This window comes from Canis lupus, chromosome 36, assembly GCF_048164855.1.
Source record: "Canis lupus baileyi chromosome 36, mCanLup2.hap1, whole genome shotgun sequence".
Taxonomy (NCBI): domain Eukaryota; kingdom Metazoa; phylum Chordata; class Mammalia; order Carnivora; family Canidae; genus Canis; species Canis lupus.
Genome location: NC_132873.1, coordinates 10005249 through 10025668, shown reverse-complemented (window position 1 = coordinate 10025668; position 20420 = coordinate 10005249). Strand labels below are relative to the sequence as shown.

At 32.7% G+C, this 20420-nt stretch overlaps 1 protein-coding gene across 9 annotated transcripts in view; it reads left to right on the top strand.

The window, feature by feature from the left end:
* The window catches only part of SPAG16 (sperm associated antigen 16), a 908675-nt gene that overhangs the window by 118927 nt on the left and 769328 nt on the right, over positions 1-20420 (top strand). For 7 of the 9 annotated variants that reach the window (XM_072812774.1, XM_072812773.1, XM_072812772.1 and 4 more), the window contains exons 10-12: positions 1690-1836; positions 1912-1923; positions 20254-20381. In XM_072812774.1, the coding sequence (XP_072668875.1) occupies positions 1690-1836; positions 1912-1923; positions 20254-20381 (287 nt within the window). The remainder of the gene's footprint in view (positions 1-1689; positions 1837-1911; positions 1924-20253; positions 20382-20420) is intronic. The other 2 variants (XM_072812780.1, XM_072812779.1) reach the window with 1 other exon arrangement.

Genomic DNA, 20420 nt, shown 5'->3' with positions numbered 1-20420 from the left:
AATATAACTTGCTTCATTAGATTGCATTCAACTAATCAGTTATGGTTTCATTCTATTCTGAAATTAACATATTCTTCCTGTATGGTAGACATATACTTCTTATAGAGGTCCAAGTTTTATTTTGTTTTTCTCCAGTGGTTTTGTCTGATTCTGTGTTGTAAACTTCTGAAGTCATTCTAAAGACCTCGAAAACACCTAGAAGTAATTCTAATTTAGCGGAAAAAATCACTTCAGCGTTTTATTTTTTGAAATCTAGATTTCAAAACTACCTATTTAGCAAATGCCAGGTAATAAAATTTGTCTATCCAAAATTTGAACTTTTACCCATATTTCTTATCCCAGTAATTGGAGAGAGCCTTGATGTTCTTTTATCATTAATTAAATTTCTTAAATAATATGATAAAACTTATTATTGTAATCCAAAGATTTACCTGAGGAAAAAGAAAAATTCAAATGTGCTTTTTTGCATAAGGCATTTTATAAATGTTTTATTATTGTTCATAATAATAACATTATAAAGATTTTTCCTGTCTCCTGTTGCTAGTAGTATGGTTAGAAGAGTTTGAATTCTATAATCATGTACTTTCTTAATCATGCCCTACTGGAATTTCAAGTGTTCCCAGAAGTCTTTACCTTGTACTCCATCTGTGATCTACAACCTGAAAGAACTCAGATAATCAATGGTATACACTTTAATGCCACGCTCTCAATAAGTCTTCTCTAAAGGAGACTTATTGAGCATGTATGGCAGGAAGTACACTTAGTAGAAAGAAGAAGCATATGCATTTGTATGAATCAGGGAGGGAATGAGGGTTCCCATACTGAAGTCAGAAATGAGTTGAAGCCATATGATTATTATAGAAGTGTATAATCCTTTGCTTATGTACCATACTGTCTGAAAGAGCATGTGGGTCCAGTACCAGAGAGGAAAATCAAGACATCCTAGTATTAATGGATTGATTGTTCCCAGAAAAGTGTGATTTTTTTTTTTGAAATCCTTCCCTTCAAATTAAATCGTACTGATTAAGCCTTAAATGGGCAACAGGGAGTCCTTCTTTTGTCTCTGTCCCAACCTGCAACACACATACATATGCCCTGGTCAAGATCCTTGTTGGCAAGGCCATGATAGATCATTGTTGCTATCAGTATGGGTGAGCTTAAGTCTTTTAGATTTTTCAGAATTGAAATATCTTTTTTTAAAGATTTTATTTATTCATTCATGAGAGACACAGAGAGAGAAAGAGAGAGAGGCAGAGACACGGGCAGAGTGAGAAGCAGGCTCCATGCAGGCAGCCCCATGCGGAACTCCATCCCAGGACTCCAGGATCAAGCCCTGGGCTGAAGGCAGGTGCTAAACCGCTGAGCCACCCAGGGATCCTCAGAATTGAAATATCTATACTCACATGCATAACTTACAAAATTTCCTCTCGCTAATACTGTGTATGTAATTCTCAGCAAATTTTCCATGCATTGTTTTGTAATCAAAGTCTCCACCATGACATTTTAACAAACACTCCAATATAAAAACAGAAAACTACTTTGTTCTTCAGAAAAGGGAGAGGGGCACCTGGGTGGCTCAGCGGTTGAGCATCTGCCTTTGACTCAGGTCGTGATTCTGAAGACCGGGATATATATATATAAATTTGTTTTGCAGTTTTTTTTTTTAAGATTTTATTTATTTATTCATAGACACAAAGAGGCAGAGGGAGAGGGAGACGCAGGCTCCATGCAGGGAGCCCAATGTGGGACTCGATCCTGGGTCTCCAGGATCACACCCCAGGCTGCAGGTGGCGCCAAACCGCTGAGCCACCGGGGCTGCCCTGTTTTGCAGTTTGTTTTTTTTTTTTTTTATTTTTTTTATTTTATTTTTTTTTTTTTTATTTATTTTTTTTTTTTTGTTTTGCAGTTTGTAATTTTGCTCTGGTGAGTACCTTTGAACTTAAAACTTTTTAAATGAACTTATTACCATTTTCATACTTCTTATTTTTTTTCTTTTATTCTTTAACTACATCCTTTAATTTCCCCTACTTCCTATTCCCACTGTTCCCAAATTGAGAGCAAACTATGTTCTGGGGCACCACAGTAAACTCAGAGGGACTCTGCCCTATATTTTCACTTTTTAAGGAAACACAGTGACATTTCTTGGATGCTGCTCAAACTGCTGGCATGACATAGTTCATCCTTAGATGATGGCTACAGTGGCTTCAACAATGTCATATCTTTGCAAAGGTGCATTCAGAAAAACAAGTAGTGCATGAAAATCATTGTGTAACTGGAGCTGAGGGTAGATAGCTCCAACTTGCTCAGTTCAAGGTTTGAGAAATAGTGTTCTATCAATGGGCCCACAATGCAATTAGTAAGTCACAGTTTTTACTTAAGAATGAAAAAAAAAAACTTATTTTAGTCTCTGTGTATTTTTTTTCTTTTCTTTTTTTTATTATTTTTTTATTTTTTTATTTTTTGTATTTTTTTTTCAAATGTACTATTATTTTGTTCAGACATAAATACTTACTAGGTTGTTTGGACCTAACCTCTTAGTAAACAAACTATAGTGTGTTTCTTTTGGCCTAGAGCTAGCTGCCTGAAAAAGTTCTTGAGGCACTGAAGGAGCCACAAATTGAGAAACTTTGGGAACCTCTGTCCCATTTAACAATCATTATGCTTATTCCATTATCTTCTTTCTTTTTATCTTGGTTCTTCATTTTTTGGTTGCTTCATTTCTACTTTGTCATTACATATAACATATATACATAAGTCGTTTGTTCTCATCCACTTTTATTTTAGTTTTATATATATTAAAATATCACCGTCTCTTGTTTTGCTCAAGCATTTCCAGTCATCTCTTGGTTAAGACTGAAGCGTTACTAGATTCATGAAGAAGGGCAGATGAGTACAGAATTCCCTAAATTCCTCTGTGTTTAAATCGTTTTTCTACAGTCTTGATATTTGAAGGATGGTTTAGTTGCATTTTAAATTCTTGGTTCCTATGTTATTGAATTTTTTCTTTTTTAACTTGCTGCATCATTGATATCCTTTTTATTTTATTTTTTTTTAAAGTTAATGCCATTACATTCTTTTCTTTTCTATATTTGATATTTTTGCCTGGGGACCTTGAAGTTTTGGTTTTGTTTTTGTGTGTGTGCGTGTGTGTTTTTCTGGTTTTGTTTTTGTTTTGAGGTCTAATAATTTTACTAGGATATGTTTCAGAGTTGATATATATTTTAGGTTAATATTTCCCAATTCTCATTGGTCTTCTTTCAATATGTAGGCTTGAGCCTTTTTAAAATTTATGGAAAATTGTTTTGGATTTTAATTTAAATATAATTTCTGTTCCATTGTTTCATTTTACATCTTTAGGGATGTACTTATGCAAATGTGATTCCTTCTTTACCTGGCTTCTATTTCCCCCACATTCTTTGAAATTTTCAACTACTTTCTTTCCCTTATTTTCATTCCATTGGTTGTTTCTCTGCCTTTCTTCAATGTTTCTTAATAAATATCATTTTGAATCTTTGTTCTCCTAGGTAGCTTGCAATTTATTTCTTATTTCTGAGAAAATACTGTCTCTTTCTTCCATTTCTTTCTTGAGTTCAGTAAACAATTTTTCTTTTTTTGTCCATTTGTTTTTAACTTTCAAATTTCCAATTTAAAATGCTTTTCCCTCAAATGCCTCTTTGAATGTATTTAGTTTTATGTTGTGTCATGCAATTTTCTTTTGCTTCATGTTTGTTTTTTTGAGGGGAATTTTCATCATTTCAGATGTGACCAATTTTTTTTTTATTTTCCAGATATTTTTTGTAATAATCCTATGTGGATTATTTTTTCCCTCTGTTCATTGTTGTTGATTTGAGGTTGTTTCCAAGATTTCTAATTCCTTTTTATTTTTTAAAGACTTAGTTATTTATTTATTAAAGAGAGAGAGAGAGAAAGAGAGAGAGAGGCAGGCAGAGGGAGAAGCAGGCTCCACGCATGGAGCCCGATGCGGGACTCCATCCCGAGCCTCCAGGATCACGCCCTGGGGCGAAGGCGGTGCCAAACCGCTGAGCCACCCAGGGGTCCCATCTTTTTGCTTGTCTTAGACGTTAGTATATTTGTTAGTATATTAGCTCAATATCTTTTTGGTGTTTGCATGGTATATATCTTTTTCTTTCTTTTCTACAATTTTTGTTTCCATATATTTGAGTTTTGTAGCTTAAACTGCATATGCTATACCTGAATTTCGCTTTCTGTTTTGGTCTGACAGGCTACTTAGTTTGAATAGAGCATTTACTCTATGACAATGAATTAGATGATATATGGGGATACATTTTATTATGTGATTATTTTCTTTTTATTTGTGCCTCATGCTTATATTCCTTTCTTTTTTCTTTAGCCTTTTTTCTAAGTTATTATTATTTCATTTTCTTTATATTAGCTTGATAATTTAGTAGATATGTTAGAGACTACTACCTGAATCCTTTGTTCATTGGATTTTATTTTTATTTTATTTTTTTAATTTTTATTTATTTATTTATTTTTATTTTATTTTTTAAATTTTTATTTATTTATGAAAGAGAGAGGCAGAGACACAGGCAGAGGGAGAAGCAGGCCCCATGCACCGGGAGCCCGACGTGGGATTCGATCCTGAGTCTCCAGGATCGCGCCCTGGGCCAAAGGCAGGCGCTAAATTGCTGCGCCACTCAGGGATCCCTGTTCATTGGATTTTAATACAAATTAATACTTTACCTTTTCCCATGATCTTAGTTTTATTTATTCCTCTTACAGTTTTACTATGTTACTGTTGTCACATATCTTGATTTGTATATATTTCAAACTTTGTAAGACTTTCTGATTATTAACACGGCCTATTTTCTTTTAGATGTGGTTAAATATTTGTCTATGTCATTTCTCATTATTATTTTATATATTCTTGAATTTCCATCTGAGATCATTTTTCTCCTAACTGAAGGTTTAAAAAAATTTCCTTAAATGTAGACCAGCTCATGAAAAACCCTCTCATTTAATTTTGTCTGAAAATGCCTGTTTTGTCTCCAATTTTGAAATATAATTTTACTTGATAGCAAATATTTTCTTTTTTCCAAGTTTTTATTTCAATTCCATCTAGTTAGCATACAGTGCAATATTTGTTTCAGGTGTAGAATTTAGTGATTCATCACTTACATACAACACCTGGTATTCATCACAAGTGCCCTCTTTAATACCCATCACCTGTTTAACCCTCTCTCCTACCACCTCCTTCCAGTAACCATCAGTTTGTTCTTTATAGGTAAGAGTCTGTTTCTTGGTTTGCCCCTCTTCCCCCCCGCCAGGTATGTTTGTTTTGTTTCTTAAATTCCACATATGAGTGAAATCATATGGTATTTGTCTTTCTCTGACTTATTTTGCTTAGTATAATACCCTTTAGTTCCATCCACGTCATTGCAAATGGCAAGATTTCATTCAATGAATAGCAGATATTTTCATTTAGCACTTTTCAGATACTGTTCCATCATCTTCTGGCTGTCCTTGTTCTGTTGAGAAGTTGACTGTAATTCTTACTATATTTCTTTTCAGTACAATATTATCTGTCTTGATTTTCAACATAAAGTTATATTCTGAAATACATACATATGGTTTTCTTTTCTTGATGTTGTTTATCAGTTTGGAAAATTATCAGCCATTATTTCATCAAATATTGCTTCCTCACCATTTTCTTTCTATTCTTATCTGGGATGATATTTTACACTTCTGTAGATATTTTTTTCCTTTTCTTTTCTTCTTCTTTTTCTGTATATGTGATGTCTTCCTATGTCAGCCAGATTATTTCCTTTAGATAAGTTTTCCAGGTCACAAATTAACACCTGTGACTGATTTTTCCATCATCTGCATTCCCTGTGGGTGAGTTCATAATATTCAGCATTTCTTTGGGATTTTGGTCACATTGTTTTGAGTTTTATATGCCTGTTTTTGTTTATTTGTCTAGTTTTTGCTTTTTGAGCATCAAATAATATTTCTTTTAAAAACAGAAGCCTGATTTGAGGCATGAGAATGATACTATCTTTTTCCAAAGTGTATTTATGCTGACATCTTACAGGTAGCCGTGCTGGAAACACTATCAATTGCATTATTACCTTATTCCAACTAGTGATTGAAGTAATTCTAAATTTAGCTGTAATCTTTGGAATGTCAAGTCTATTTCTAATTTCCTCTTATTCCTCAGTTTCAATCTAAAGCCTGGATTATTTACCAAAACCCATACTTAGGGCTCTCAGGTATGGTTTGGTCCTTTTTGTCTCAGTCTTTTGGCCTTCTCTAGCAAAATTATCTGAAGCCAAAGCTTCAGGAGGAAACAAATTCCTAATGCCAGGCTGACCACCATGTGTGTCTCTCTTCTCTTAGAGCTTGACTTCATTATTCTTCACTACACGGTTAAAATATCTGATGCTTTCAAATGCATTTTAATGGGAGGCTTGTTTCACATAACCTCATTCATCATTACTGGAACTCTCTTCTGCTTTGAGAAATATTTATAAGCTTAAATTTTTATGTTTATACACAGAATATACTACTTATTGAATAATTTAAAATAGAATATTTTCATTGAAAAATGTGATATAATTCTTAGAATATATTTTCCCCAGAAGTTTCAGTGTCTCCAGTGTCTGTAAAAGTTATTCTCTGTTCTTCCTGTTTTTTTTCATGGTCTTGTCATTATCTTTCCAGCCTTTCCATTCTTACCTACTTATACCTCCATTTATTTGTTTTCACCTACATTTGGATTTCTCATTACTGTACTCTGTCTCTAAAAATACCTGTAGAACTAGATTTTGATTTTCTAAGAGCAAAAATTCTATTTTAGATTAAGGCATGTTTTTTGCTACTATCTTATTCAAATGCCATTTTCTGTCTACAAGCCTGTAATTTCCTTCAGCTTGAAATTAACTGGTCTGTATTCCTAAAACAAGCCTAATTATCGTGTCGGATAGCTCCATATCAGGAATCCTGTTCCTTCCTAGTTGTCTCACTATGCTGAAATTCATCTGGCTGTAGATAAGTGCACTTCACACCCTTGTGTGTGCCTGTAATGTTGCAGGGACACTCAAACAGGAGTAAAACAACTTTTGGCAAAATGATTAAGCTAATTTTGACCAGAAGACAAATGTTTACAATCATTGAAGCACAGATTATCTTGAGTTACTGCTACCAAATCTTCAACTTCATTATGAATGCATAATAAATTTGGCATATGTTTATGTAGCTAGAAGTCAAAAGATAGAAGTTACATCAGAATCTCTGAAAGGTATTACTAAAATATAAATGTATAATGGCTTAAAAATCATATTAACATGGTATTACTGTTAGTCACTGTAAATCAGTAGATGCATTTTTTAGAGTCACTAAATCTTTAACCCTCGTTATCATGCCAGGTGCAAAAATGATTAATGTCTGTAGCTAGTCTCATATAGGATTTACCACCTAGTGACTGAATTAGGAAAATAAAATTCCTAGGTAAGTCCATGTACAACAATATAAATTATAAAGTTATTTTTATATCATTTGTACCATCGAGAAATATATTGGCTCTATTCCATGAATGAGATATGAACAATACATCGACTTTTGAAGGTCATTTGTTCACTAAATAGACATTTACAGAGTGCCTGTTATGTGTAAGATTCTATGCCAGAGAGACAAAAGTGAATCATTTGCCATACTTGTCTTCTAATACCTCATAGATGAATGGAAGGACTGTGCAGTGACAAAATTGCAATATTATCTAATAGGTACATATTTATGTTGATAGCAGGGACAGCACATACAATGTGACATGGCTGTATATTTAGAAAAGCAGTAGAAGGTGAAGTTGGTTGGGGAGGCAGGCAGGGATTATCCCCACAGATGGCCTTGTATCAAAGGAGTTGAAATTCTACTCTGTGGACAGTAGGGAGTCATTTGATTGTAATACACAGAGAATGGTATATGATTTTATATGCCTTTTAGTAATACCATTTTGTGTGGGGGCTTCCTTCAGCTGAGAGACATGTGAGAGGCTGCAAGAACTCTTCTGGACAGTGATAGAGACTTATACTAAGAAAGGAACAAAAAAATATGAAAGAAGGAATGAATTTTTAAAATGTGGTTCGAGAAATACAAGAATGATGCCAGATTTCAGGCTTACAAGTGAAAAGTATTGTCATTAATCATGATCATGAATTCAAAAGTAAAACCAATTTAAGTGAAAGAAGTAAAAAATGTTTAGGGCTAGACAGTGAGGCATGTGTAACATCAGCAAATACATTATGGTAAACCTCAAGTATGGATGAAATTGCTACAGAATTAGGTATGGAATGAGAAAAGAAAAGGGCAGTATAGACTTTGGAGAAACTTCGTGCTTAAAGGGCATGTCTACATATGCAGCCTTCTGATGATTAAACTCAGTAGTGCCTGTAGAGACCAGAGTAATTCATGACTGATATTAGATCATCTGTCATTAACGAAGCTTTAGTAAAAGTTGAAAAATGTTCAAAACTTTAGATTCTGATTGTTAAAGTGTTGATAGTGAGGTCTATAACAAATGAAAAAGAGGCAAAGGCATTCTATTGTGAAAATTTTAACAGATCAACTTGTTATCCCATGGTTTCCAAGACCACTTCTAAAGAATTGATAGACTTTGGGGATGGCATATGGAATTCCTACAGTCAAAAGCAGAATTTTGCATCAAGCAATGTATACAACTGTGCAGCTAGTATATGGAATTAATTTCAGCAGGACAGTTTATGTTCAGTCATTTATAATTGACACCCATAGCCATAAAAGAGCCTCAGAACAATTCCTAGAAATTGACTGGCATCCCATTCTAGGCCTTTCTTGGAAAGTGGATATAAAATAAAACCCAGATTATATGTGGGGGAGATAACTTGTTGGGTGGGATTTCTGTATCAGCAGTTTTATAAAGATTAAAGAAAACCAAATGAGAACACTTTTTATTTCGAAGTTAGTTCCTGTCAAGATACCCTGACTCTAATAAGCAAACCATTTGAGCTATTTTGTTGTTTAAAGTCTAGCCATATGGCAAAATATATCACTAGCTATGTCAGTGCAATGATACATGTGAAATTACTTTGTAAACTCTATAATATCATAATAATGAGTACTGTTTTCACTGACAGAAAGTAGCAGCAGCATGACTTGTTTGGGCCTGTGAACATGAAAGTGATGGTAGCTAGTATTTATAAAAGTATTTACTCCCTTGTCTCTACCCCCAAGGATCACCATTCACTGACAATAGTTTCTCTTCAGGTACCTGTAAGCTCCTTGAGATCAGGGACTATATCCCATGTCCCTGTATCCCCATGCATCTAACACACCATTTTTGCAGTAATACATTTTTTCTGAATGAATTAATAGAAACTATTTGACAGTTTTAAAAGTTTTGCTTGATTTCCATTCTGTACATGGAGGGGGAGAGCTTTTATTAGGAAGAATTCATTTGATTATTATTACCCACTCATTTTCTGAATACTCTTAGGAAACTTTATTTATACCAATAGTTTTAAGTAATTGCAACTAAATTTTTTTTAATAAGTTATAAAACAGGGATAACGATAGAAGATTGCAGTTCATGTATGTATTTTTGTTTGGCCTTCCCAATATTGACATTTCTTAGGATTAAATAGACATTATATAAATTAGTTACCACATTTGTAATTCATTCTAATTCATCTAAAAGTGTGTTCTTCTCCTTTCTTCTTTCCAACCACATTGGCCTCCTTTTTGTTGGAACATGCCATGTTCACCCCCTCCTTTGAGTCCTTGAACTGTCTTTTTCTTCTGCCTAGAATGCTCTCCTCCCAGATAGTTTCACTATTGACTCCATCACTGCCTTCAGCTCTATGCTTAGATTGTCACCTAGGCTTACTCAGACTACTTAATGTAAAATTTCACAACCACTTGCCAAAACAAACTCCCTTCCCACTCAATAGTCCTCCAGTCTCTTTTCCTCTTCTCTTTTTCTCTCTTCATAGGAGTTTTTATATTCTAAGATTTTATGTGATCTATTTATTGTTTATTGTTTATGTCTCCCCAATATATTGAAAACTTCATATGGGTATGGGGTACAAAGTTTGTTTTTCTGTTTGCTTGCTAATGTTTTTCAGGTAGTTGGAATACTGCCTGATAAATTAGGATTATCAGTCCAAGTTTGGTGAATGACTAAATGGAAAACCCAAATATCTGGATCTTTTTTTAAAAAAGTTCTATCTTCTATTGGGATTACATTCATACTGCATTCCTTCTAGTGGTTGGAACTTAGTGGCAATGGTGGTTCACATAAAATATATATGCATTCCTCAGAGTCCACAGTCATCACCAGCCCAATTGTCTTCCTGGAAATTGAGACTGAAAAGCATCTTCATACTTCTGCTTTTTTCTTATAGTAGGGTTAAAAGTTAATTATATCTTTAACCAAAGAGGAAACAGAATCATTGAAGAGCAAAAAAGTTATATGTTTACTAAAAGAGAGGAAGGGAGAGTATGTTTGTATGTTGAAGTGAGGAATTTGTGTATTAAATGTATAAAATAAATCTTTCGATGCCCACCTAATTAATTCATTTGAATTATCTTCTTGATGCCTGGTTTTTGAATTCTGATCCTACTCTACATAGTTACAACTGCAACTTTATTTAAAATTCGAAGATAAGCACTGAGTGTTATATGTTTACAATTTGAATTTAAATTAGAAAAATGTGGGATGCCTAGGTGGCTCAGTGGTTGAGTGCCTCCCTTTGGCCCAGGGCACGATCCTGGAGTTCTGGGATCGAGTCCTGCATCAGGCTCCCTGCATGAGGCCTGCTTCTTTCTCTGCCTGTGTCTCTGCCTCTCTCTCTCTCTGTCTCTCATAAGTAAATAAATAAAACTTTTAATAAATTAATTAATTAATGTAAAAATTACAAATATAAGAAGAATCATTGAAACATATTAACAAAAAGATCTTAAATATTATAGAAGATCATATGAATTTATAAGAACATTGAGTAATTAAGTGGAGGTTAGTTATTTTACTGTGGGACCTCATAATGTTATGTTACCAAACCACAAGCAGATTATCCACGTAGAAAACTTAAGACAGCTAAAATAATATCACTTTAGGCACAGGCTTGCATTTATACCTGGACATGTAAAACAAACCAATGCCAATCAGTTGGGGAAGTATTAGATATGCCTCTTTAGCTGCTAATGCAAATAACTTTAGCTTACTAAAACAAATTTTGCATTGCCTTTGAGGAATGGAAGCAGATAAAACTAGTGAGGAGAGATGTCAATAATTATCCACACTTTCTATCCACAAAACTAATCAGAAAACTTCTTTTTTTTTTTAATTCAGAAAACTCTTGACATTTACTCGAGTAATGCCATTAGCCCAATAGGTGAGAGTATGATTTAGTCATTTTTTAAAAACAGAGCTACCATGTTCGAAAGTTCCTCCACTTATTGATATTTGCGTAAAGCATTGTCTAGTGCTGCTTCAGTATCTGGCACCATCAGATGGTCACTTGTGTCATCATTATGGTGCACTTTTCTTAACCTTCATGGCTTTGTGCTACCTGTATCTCCATTTCCCTTACCCTCCTTTTGAATATTTTTGAGTTTGCAACACTTTTATATAATTGTAATAGTGTTAAACAAAGGTTATAGTTTATTGTTTAGGAATATTTTACATGTAATATATTATTGATGCTTTTCAGGTATTTGCATTACTGCATAACAAGCTTTATAAAAATGAAAAATTAGATGACAATATTTTTTTATTAAATTATAATGATTAATTTAACAACATTAAAGTCAGGATAAGATAGCTAAGCTAAGTGTTGCAATTTCAATTACAAAAATGCACACTTATTCTTCATTTTGGAAGGCCGCCAACTAGAGAATATATTAGGCAGTGAATGGAACTAGACAAGTCATCCAATTCAGCAATTTCTAGCTGGTCAGATATATCTTCAGGCAAATTTAACCTTTTTAAGACTTATTCTTCGTTTCTGCTTTATAGAGATTACACAATTGTTTATTTTAAATGAAAATTATAGTGAAAGGGATATAATCTAAAAGTCATTGAAATTTCCATGTCTATCAATTTTAGTTTACATGAGGCTAAGTGAAGGGAATTAATAAGGGCTTAGAAATTCTTCATTCATTTTCAAATAAAACTGTTAGTGGAGAATTATCTTACTTTACAAACCTAAATAGATTATGTTCTTACTGGCAAATGTCCAATTCATTAATTTTTGTCATCTTTCAATTAACTGCTTATTTTTTGTGTCAAATAGAATTTAAAAAGATGTTATAACTATTTTCTTATAATAATAAACTGACCTGTTGTAAAACTATTGGGAAAATAAGAAGCTATATTTTAATAGCTACATATAAGCAATAACTATATACTATATGAATGACCCTGTGACCTCCTTGAATCCTCCTTGGATTTTGATTAGCATCTTTTTTAGGCTTTTGGGGACTATGGGAATTACCAGGGTGGCTTCCAGAGAAATAGAAGGATAAGAGCCCAGCTGTGTTTGAAAACACAGAAATTAATACAAAATAAAAAAGCATAAAGACTTAGCTACTATTAATATTCTGACACATTTTCTTCTAGTTGTACATTTATATGTATTGATATACATATGCTCTCTAAATTACATGGATACTTTTCTATGTTTATCCATACTCTTTGGAATACAATTTTTAAGTACATAGTATCCTGTCACCTGGATGCTTGGTATTCTGCAGTTCATATTTATTAGAAGTTAGGTGTTTCAAGTGCTTCATTATATTAAATAATGGTTCATAGATATCTTCATGTATTTATCCTAGCACATTGGTTTGAATATTTTCTTAGAATATATTTTTAGAAATAGACTTAGTGGTAAAAGGTATTTGGTCATTTTTAAATTATGTTTGATACACATGGCCAAATTTCTTGAACCTACTTTCAGTATATGAGAATAACTGCACCAATGCACTAATCTTATTTAATATATATAATTTACCAATTTGCAAATGAATAACACCTCATTTGTTATTTTAATTAATTAGTATTTAATTATTAGTGAGACTGAAATCTTTTTACATGTTTCCTGATTACTTTTTGGGTGACATGTGTATTCATAATTTCTATCCATTTTTCTTCAAAATAGTTTAGTTTTTATAATTGATTTTAAATATAAAAATTAAAAAATATAGAAATTTTAAAAACTACTTAATCAAATATAACTATCTTTTACTTCACAATTTTTTCCTTAATATTATGCTTAGAAAGGGCTTCTGTATTCCCAGAACATATAAACATTACTTGTATGTCCTTTTTGTGGATTTTATGACTTCTTTTTTTAAACATTGAACTGTATAGTCCATCTGGAATTAATTTGGGAGCAGGATAAGAGACAATGTTCTATATTTTCTTCTCAAATTGTTAAAACTAGTTTTCACAGCAAGTTTTATTGCATAATTCATTTTGAGTCTTCTCTGGAGATTTGGTCATCAAAAAATGTAGACTTACGCTCAAAGGAAGCCAACAACGTGCGAATCTCACCAGAGACAATGACCTGCATTGAAAACTACCATACTTGTGGGAAGAAGGTCCTAATACAGAACCTTATTGGCATAGTTAAGATAATGTTCTTAATAGTGTTCATAATAGACTTAGTTGTGGTATTTGGGGGCCTATAAGCAGATTAGAAACAGCAGGAAAAGGAGATTAAGAAAAGGGCAGGAATTACTGTAATTATTATAGCTATATGACAGAAAACTAAAAAGTAGGCAAAGTTGTATTACTCAGTGGTAGTGTTCATAATGATTACCATGCTATTCAGAAGAAAAGGTGACATCTTTACACTGTTCTAATTTGATATGTGTCCAAGTAAAGAACTTAGTGATAACTTTAGCATACATTAAAACTGTTTTGCTTGATAGAGTAGAAACTTTAAAAAATAATTAGAAACATAGGATATTAGTTCAAAAATGTTTAAGTACATGTGAAAACAGCATTTTACAGGTATAATCCTCTTCCCTACAACCTAAGGCCACAATAATAAAAACAAATATAAAGGTCAAGAAATTGATCAAATCCCTGAGTAAGGAAGGTTTTCCTTGACTAACTTCTATTTTCATACTTAAACTGTGAATATCAATTAGCTCAATGAGGTCTTGCTGATAATGTCAGCTGTCAGTCATTACTAGATGGTGATGTGTGACGTTTGTCAGCAAGCATGGACTACTTGAGTGATAAATGAAATAATGAAGGCACAGAAGCCTGAACAAAACTTCATTTCTCATAAATGCCTCTCCACATGGGGATTCTAAACAAGAGAAAAAATACATTAGAATCTGTTCTAATGTGATGTTTATTTAATACTGTGTCTATCTTAAAACATTCTTTTACCTTTAATTTTTTTTAAGATTTTTATTTATTTATTCATGAGAGACAGACAGAGAGAGAGAGAGAGAGACATCGGCAGAGAGAGAAGCAGGCTCCATGCAGGGAGCCTGATGTGGGACTCGATCCTGGGTCTCCAGGAATCCGGCCCTGGGCTGACAGCGGTGCTAAACTGCTGAGCCCCCCGGGCTACCCTTACCTTTAAATTTTTTAAAAAATTAATGTAAACAGTAAAGAAAGATATAATATTAAAAGTAAATGATTCTCTTCCCTTTGTTCTGACCTCCATTTATTACATCTATTGGTGACCACTGTTCAGTTTCTCTCAAAGTGTTTTATACATACATTAGTGCTTACCTATGTAGATTCTTTTTATTTAATAAAAATGAGATGGTTTTATTTATATGATATGTACATTTCTTTTATAAGTTAATAATCTATCATAGAGCTAATTCTCTATAAATACATATATAAATTTAGAGTGGTAGTCAAAATATTTAACAACCATTATAACATGGGTACTGACCAATCAGAAGGGATGCTGGATGTGGAATGGGTGAAAGGTCTTGGAGGCCCAGTTGTGCTAGGAATTTAATAATTAGAACATGATGGTGATTAAGTTGGGGGCAAAGGTTAGTATCCAAAGAAGTGGCTAAGGTTGGTGGGGGGAGAAGAACATGGAGGACACGTTCAGGGTATCAGTTGTTTCCAAGTAGTATGGATATCTTTCAGTATATTTTAACAATCAGCAGGATCATACTGGTGCACTAGGGTTATACCAATCCTGCAAGTACCTCATTCTGTCTTATATAGTATACAAGAATAACACTATAATTAAAAATAATATATTAAATCAGTATACTGATGTACAACTAGGGTGTTTTAAATACCTAATATTATAAAAAATGCTACAGATCAGAAAACAAAAGCATTAACAACAAAAATAAATTTTAAAAAGAAAAAAGAAAACTTTCATTTGTAATTTGGTAAACCTTTGTGAGGATATCCATAAGGTCAATGCCTAGCTGTGGAACTGACAACTCAATTTTTATTTCAGTAGATATTTCCAATTTGCCCTTTGAAAAAGTTAAATTAGTTTGTATTCACCCCCAAGTGAGAGTCTTTTTCCAATCCTTGGACAATAGTTGACATAATTATCTTGTTAAAATTTGTTTTTATTCAGCTTGATAATTGAATGATTAAAGAAATACTCCATTTTTGTTTAGTCATCATTTTATATAGGGAAAATCATTAGATTTTGGAGTCTCTTAGATTTGTTGTTTTGATTTGGATAAATTACTATGAGTTTGTTTTCTCAACTGTAAAATGGAGTTGGTATAAACTTCAAAGTAATTTGGTTTGACTTATTATTTCAGATTAATTTTAGAATAATTTTCTAAGTTTCCTCAAAAGTCACACTGAAGTTTTTATTTGAATTAAATTAAATATTTAAATTAAACTTTTTAAGAAGTTTGCCAACACAATTTTTATCTGAGTCCATGGAATATCTATATTAAATCATATCCTGCTTTGTGTCTCTGAATAAAGTGTATTTTTATTTCTTTAGACCCAGTACCTTTCTTATTAATGTTCTATTAGATATTTTATGTCTTGTTGCTAGATTTAATGGAATATTTTTCTTTTATATCTTCTGTTTATTCATTGCATATATGAAACTTACTAAATTTTATAATTTATACTACCTTCATAATACTATGGCCTTATTACTGTTCCTTTACCCTGTTGTCTTCATACACATCATCTATCTGCCTGCTTATCTATATCTATCACCATCATTTGTCAAGATAATGATATCTGCAATTAGTGATATTGATTGTGTATCTACTTCATTCCAATAGATTCATTGCTTATTTTTTCATTTTATTATCTTCTGCATATTTCTATTCTTGCTTTTCTCAGTGATGTAGTTTTTCATTTATGCTGTTCCTTTGTGAGACTGTGAAGCCTTCAATGGAAGGAGTGGATTCCACTTGTGTTTTTGATCCGGTAACTAGCATGGTACCTGATACAGAACAAACATTCAAATGTTGAGTGAATAATCTTGAACTTCAGGTTCAAAACTGGCAATTCCCTTGAATGTCAGATCAATGGAAAGCAAAGAACAAGATAGAGAAGCAGATATGGGTTGAATGGACACAGGGCCTGGAAGACACATAGGTACGCAAGAGATTCCTGTGGAAGGAGACCAAGTAGATAGTTTGGCTTCCTAATCAGGATAGATTCAGAAGATGCCTAACTGATACATCACTGAAATACTAAGAGTTACCCATCAGCTTTTTCATCCTTTGAGCATAAGCAATAAAACTATATTTGATTCCTACTGGCTGACCAGTAAGTTCCTTTTATTATTGATCCTGGGACAAACAGAGATAATCAATAATTAAGTCCATGTGGGATTGGGATTCTGACAGGTGGGATCAAACTAAAATCTGCCTTAATCAATATCCCAGGAGAATATTAAACCTGAAATTTGAGTTAGATAAAATATTTTATAATAAATAAATAGATTGATATAATTCATAATGAATTTACTAACTGGTTGAAATTAATGTGTGCCACTAATTGCAGCAGTAATAAAAATATCCCCAGAAATAGCTAATGACTATTAAGGATTTATTAGGTGCTAAGCATGTGATTACCACTTTAAAGAGATTATCTCCCTTAATCCTCAGAGCAGCCTTTTAATCAGGTGTGATTTTGGTTGTATTTTACAGATGAGAGAACGCATCCTAAAAAGTTTGTTAAGCAGCTTGACTAAAGTCACACACTCTTGTATGTGGTGGAACTCAGTCTCTAGGGACAGCCACGATTTTCAACCCTGACTTTTATTTCATGTGGGGAACTTTAAAATAAATACCAATGTTAGAGCCTTACCTTGGGAAATTATTACCTAAGTGATCTGAGGAGAGATCCAGTGATACTGGTGTTTTTAAAAACTGCCTGATGATTTCAACAAGTAGGCAGAGTAAAGGACGACTGACCTATCAAAGCATATTACTGAGAGCTTAGCTTTGCCCTCCAGTTGTACCTTGTCAATACAGAGAAATGATAGTGATATGTAGCTTGAAAGAATAGTTTTAAAATTTATTTTACTCCCTCTATTCTCGATGCACAGTCCTTATTTATGTATCCTGCATTTGCCTCACCGACCTGCCTGCTCATTTATTTCCTTTTGTTTCCTGGAATAGTTCAGTATACATGCTGGGTGATAGGAGGAGTCTGACATTTTGCCTCTGTAAGTGCATTTATGTTTAGATAGGATTGCTGTTTCTAGGCTTTCACTGCTCTTTAAATCTTCCTTTAAATAGTTGTTCAGGTATTATTATAATTTCCTGTATTCTTCCCAGCTACACCAAAGAGGCTGTAGCTGATTTGGTTTTATTAAGCCTAGTTGATTAGGTTTTATTAAATGTCTCATTGTTTTAGTTTTATATAATGATTGGTTTAATAGTGCTTGTAAAAATTGCTGTAGATAATAAGTTTATGGTTCTAGATTTTTCCATGTAGTAAAAAAAATTATATAAGACTGGATTCTGATTCACCTTGCTATATTTTCCAGCATAATGGTTTACCGTCCCTCCATTTCCAACCCAAGCAACATTATTAAAGTGAATTATCACAACAATAGTAAAATGGACAAAAGGCATAAACCTACATTTCAAAAAAAAGGAACTAAAAAAAAAAATAAACACAAAGATTAAACCTAATTGATTAATTTAAGGAATGTCAATATCGTAGTTTTTTTATATGAATTAGCAACAATTTTTCCTAAGCCTTTTTCCTTATAGATATGATTTACATGCTTATTATTTTTATTGTCTATGGTGTCCTGCTAGAATGCAGTCTTCACAAGGAAGGGAATTTTGTCTATTTTGTTCAAGGACATAAGAGTTAAAACCAGTGCCTGTCATGAAATAGACATTTAATAACTATTAGTCAAAGAAATAGTTTACTGAATGTATTCTCTTATTTAACTTATTTTTTTGTTTCGAGGTTTTATTTAAATTCTAGTTAATTAACATATAGTATAATATTGGTTTCAGGAGCAGAATTTCGTGATTTATCACTTATATACAACACCCAATGCTCATCACAAGTGCTCTCCTTAACACCCATTACCCATTTATTCCATCCCTGAATGTATTATTTTAAATCTAAGCGTGTGTATTTATGTGTATATAGCATTAACAAAATTGTGGTGAATTGCACACAGCATTATATGACAGGCAGTATAGAAATTCATATAACATTTCTGAAGAGCAATCTGTGGAGAGGTATCATGTTTTTGTTAAATATTTTCAAATTATTTACACTTTTATTTTTAAAAGATTTTATTTGAGAGAGAGAGAGCACAAGCAAGAGGGAGGGACAGAGGGAGAAGGAGAAGCAGATTCCCTGCTGAGCAGGAAACGGGACTCTAAACTCCGTTCCAGGACCCTGGGATCAAGACCTGGGCAGAAGGCAGATGCTTACCTGACTGAGCCAACCAGGCGCCCTCTTTACACTTTTAGACCTGTGTTTTAAGGATTTAATCAGTGAGGTGCTGATCTATAAACAGAAAAGTCTGTTCATAGTATTGATAATTATAAGGAAAACAAATATAGCTGAATGTTAAATAAAATATGATTTTTATTCTTTCAAAATAGACTAAAGTGAAAGTATAGTGATATAATGTAAAGTGAAAAATGAAGGGTGGATAATAGAATATGGTCTCAACTTTGTAAAAATCGATAGACAAATTGTTACATCAAAGTGCTAATAGTAATTATATGTGTGGTGAAAATAAGATTTCTTTTAATTTTTTTCTTTGTAGCATATGGAATACATGATATTTCGATATGAACATGTATTTCTTAATCAGAAAAATACTTCATTCATAAAAATTGGTTTTATCATTTTCCAACTCTAATATAACCTTCACAAGGGCAAGACTTTTCATCTGTTTTGTTCACTGGTGGGTTCCCCATGCCTAGAATAATGTTTGGGATAAAGTAACACTTATAAATATTTTTGAATAAATGAATGAATACACAAATGACATACCTCCCTCTCTAAAGGTAATTTTAAGGCTTTAAGTATAAGTGGATTGATTACTTCCTTTTTTTTTTGTAGAGTTGAGCAATTAATCCATCTGTTGCTAAATGTTAATTAAGTGCCTGTTTATAGCATATCTTTCTTCCACTGAGGAGAGGCTACTTTCTCCTGGACTATAACATGATCTTTGATCTCCAGTTTCAGTTGCTTGACAGACATGGATTCTAATGTATGTGAGATTTAAAATGATTATGACAAAAAAAATAAAATGATTATGACAGAAATGTTTTACCTTTAGTAAGTGCTTTTAAATTAGCCTTGTGTCCTGAGGCTTGAGAAGAAAATCATAATTAATCCAATAATTTATGTTACTATTCTGTTTCCCATGGGAAGTGTTTTTGATTCATCACGTAGAGAGGACAAAAGAAGTATAAGAATAATCACGGATTTTGCTGACATTACTATTGGGGATGGGAACTTATTGAAAAAGAACAATGACCAATAATATAAGGCAATAGTGTATTGTGCTTCATTTATAATTTATTAGGGAATGTTTTTAAATATTTTTTCCATGTAAACTTATGCAAATAGGTACTTGCCTTATTTAACATTTTATCTTTTTGGCATGTTTTCTCAAGACCAAAATAGGAAGTGAAGGACTTAAGGTAACTCCTAAGGGAATATAATGGTAATATTTATGTTGTAATTTAAGATTAAATAAGATGGTATCAATGTGTACAGTAATATGGCCATTTACACATATCTCTTGCTTTTTCTTTTTCCTCCAGGATTCAGAATTTCCCACAGATATGCAACCTAATCCAAACCTGTATTTACATAAAGAAAATATTTGTCCAGCAAAATTTGACTACAAGCTGAATAGCATTTTTAGACTTCATGAACTTCCAGTGAGCTGGTAGGATTCTTGATGTTTTATTAATGCTTTTGAGATTTT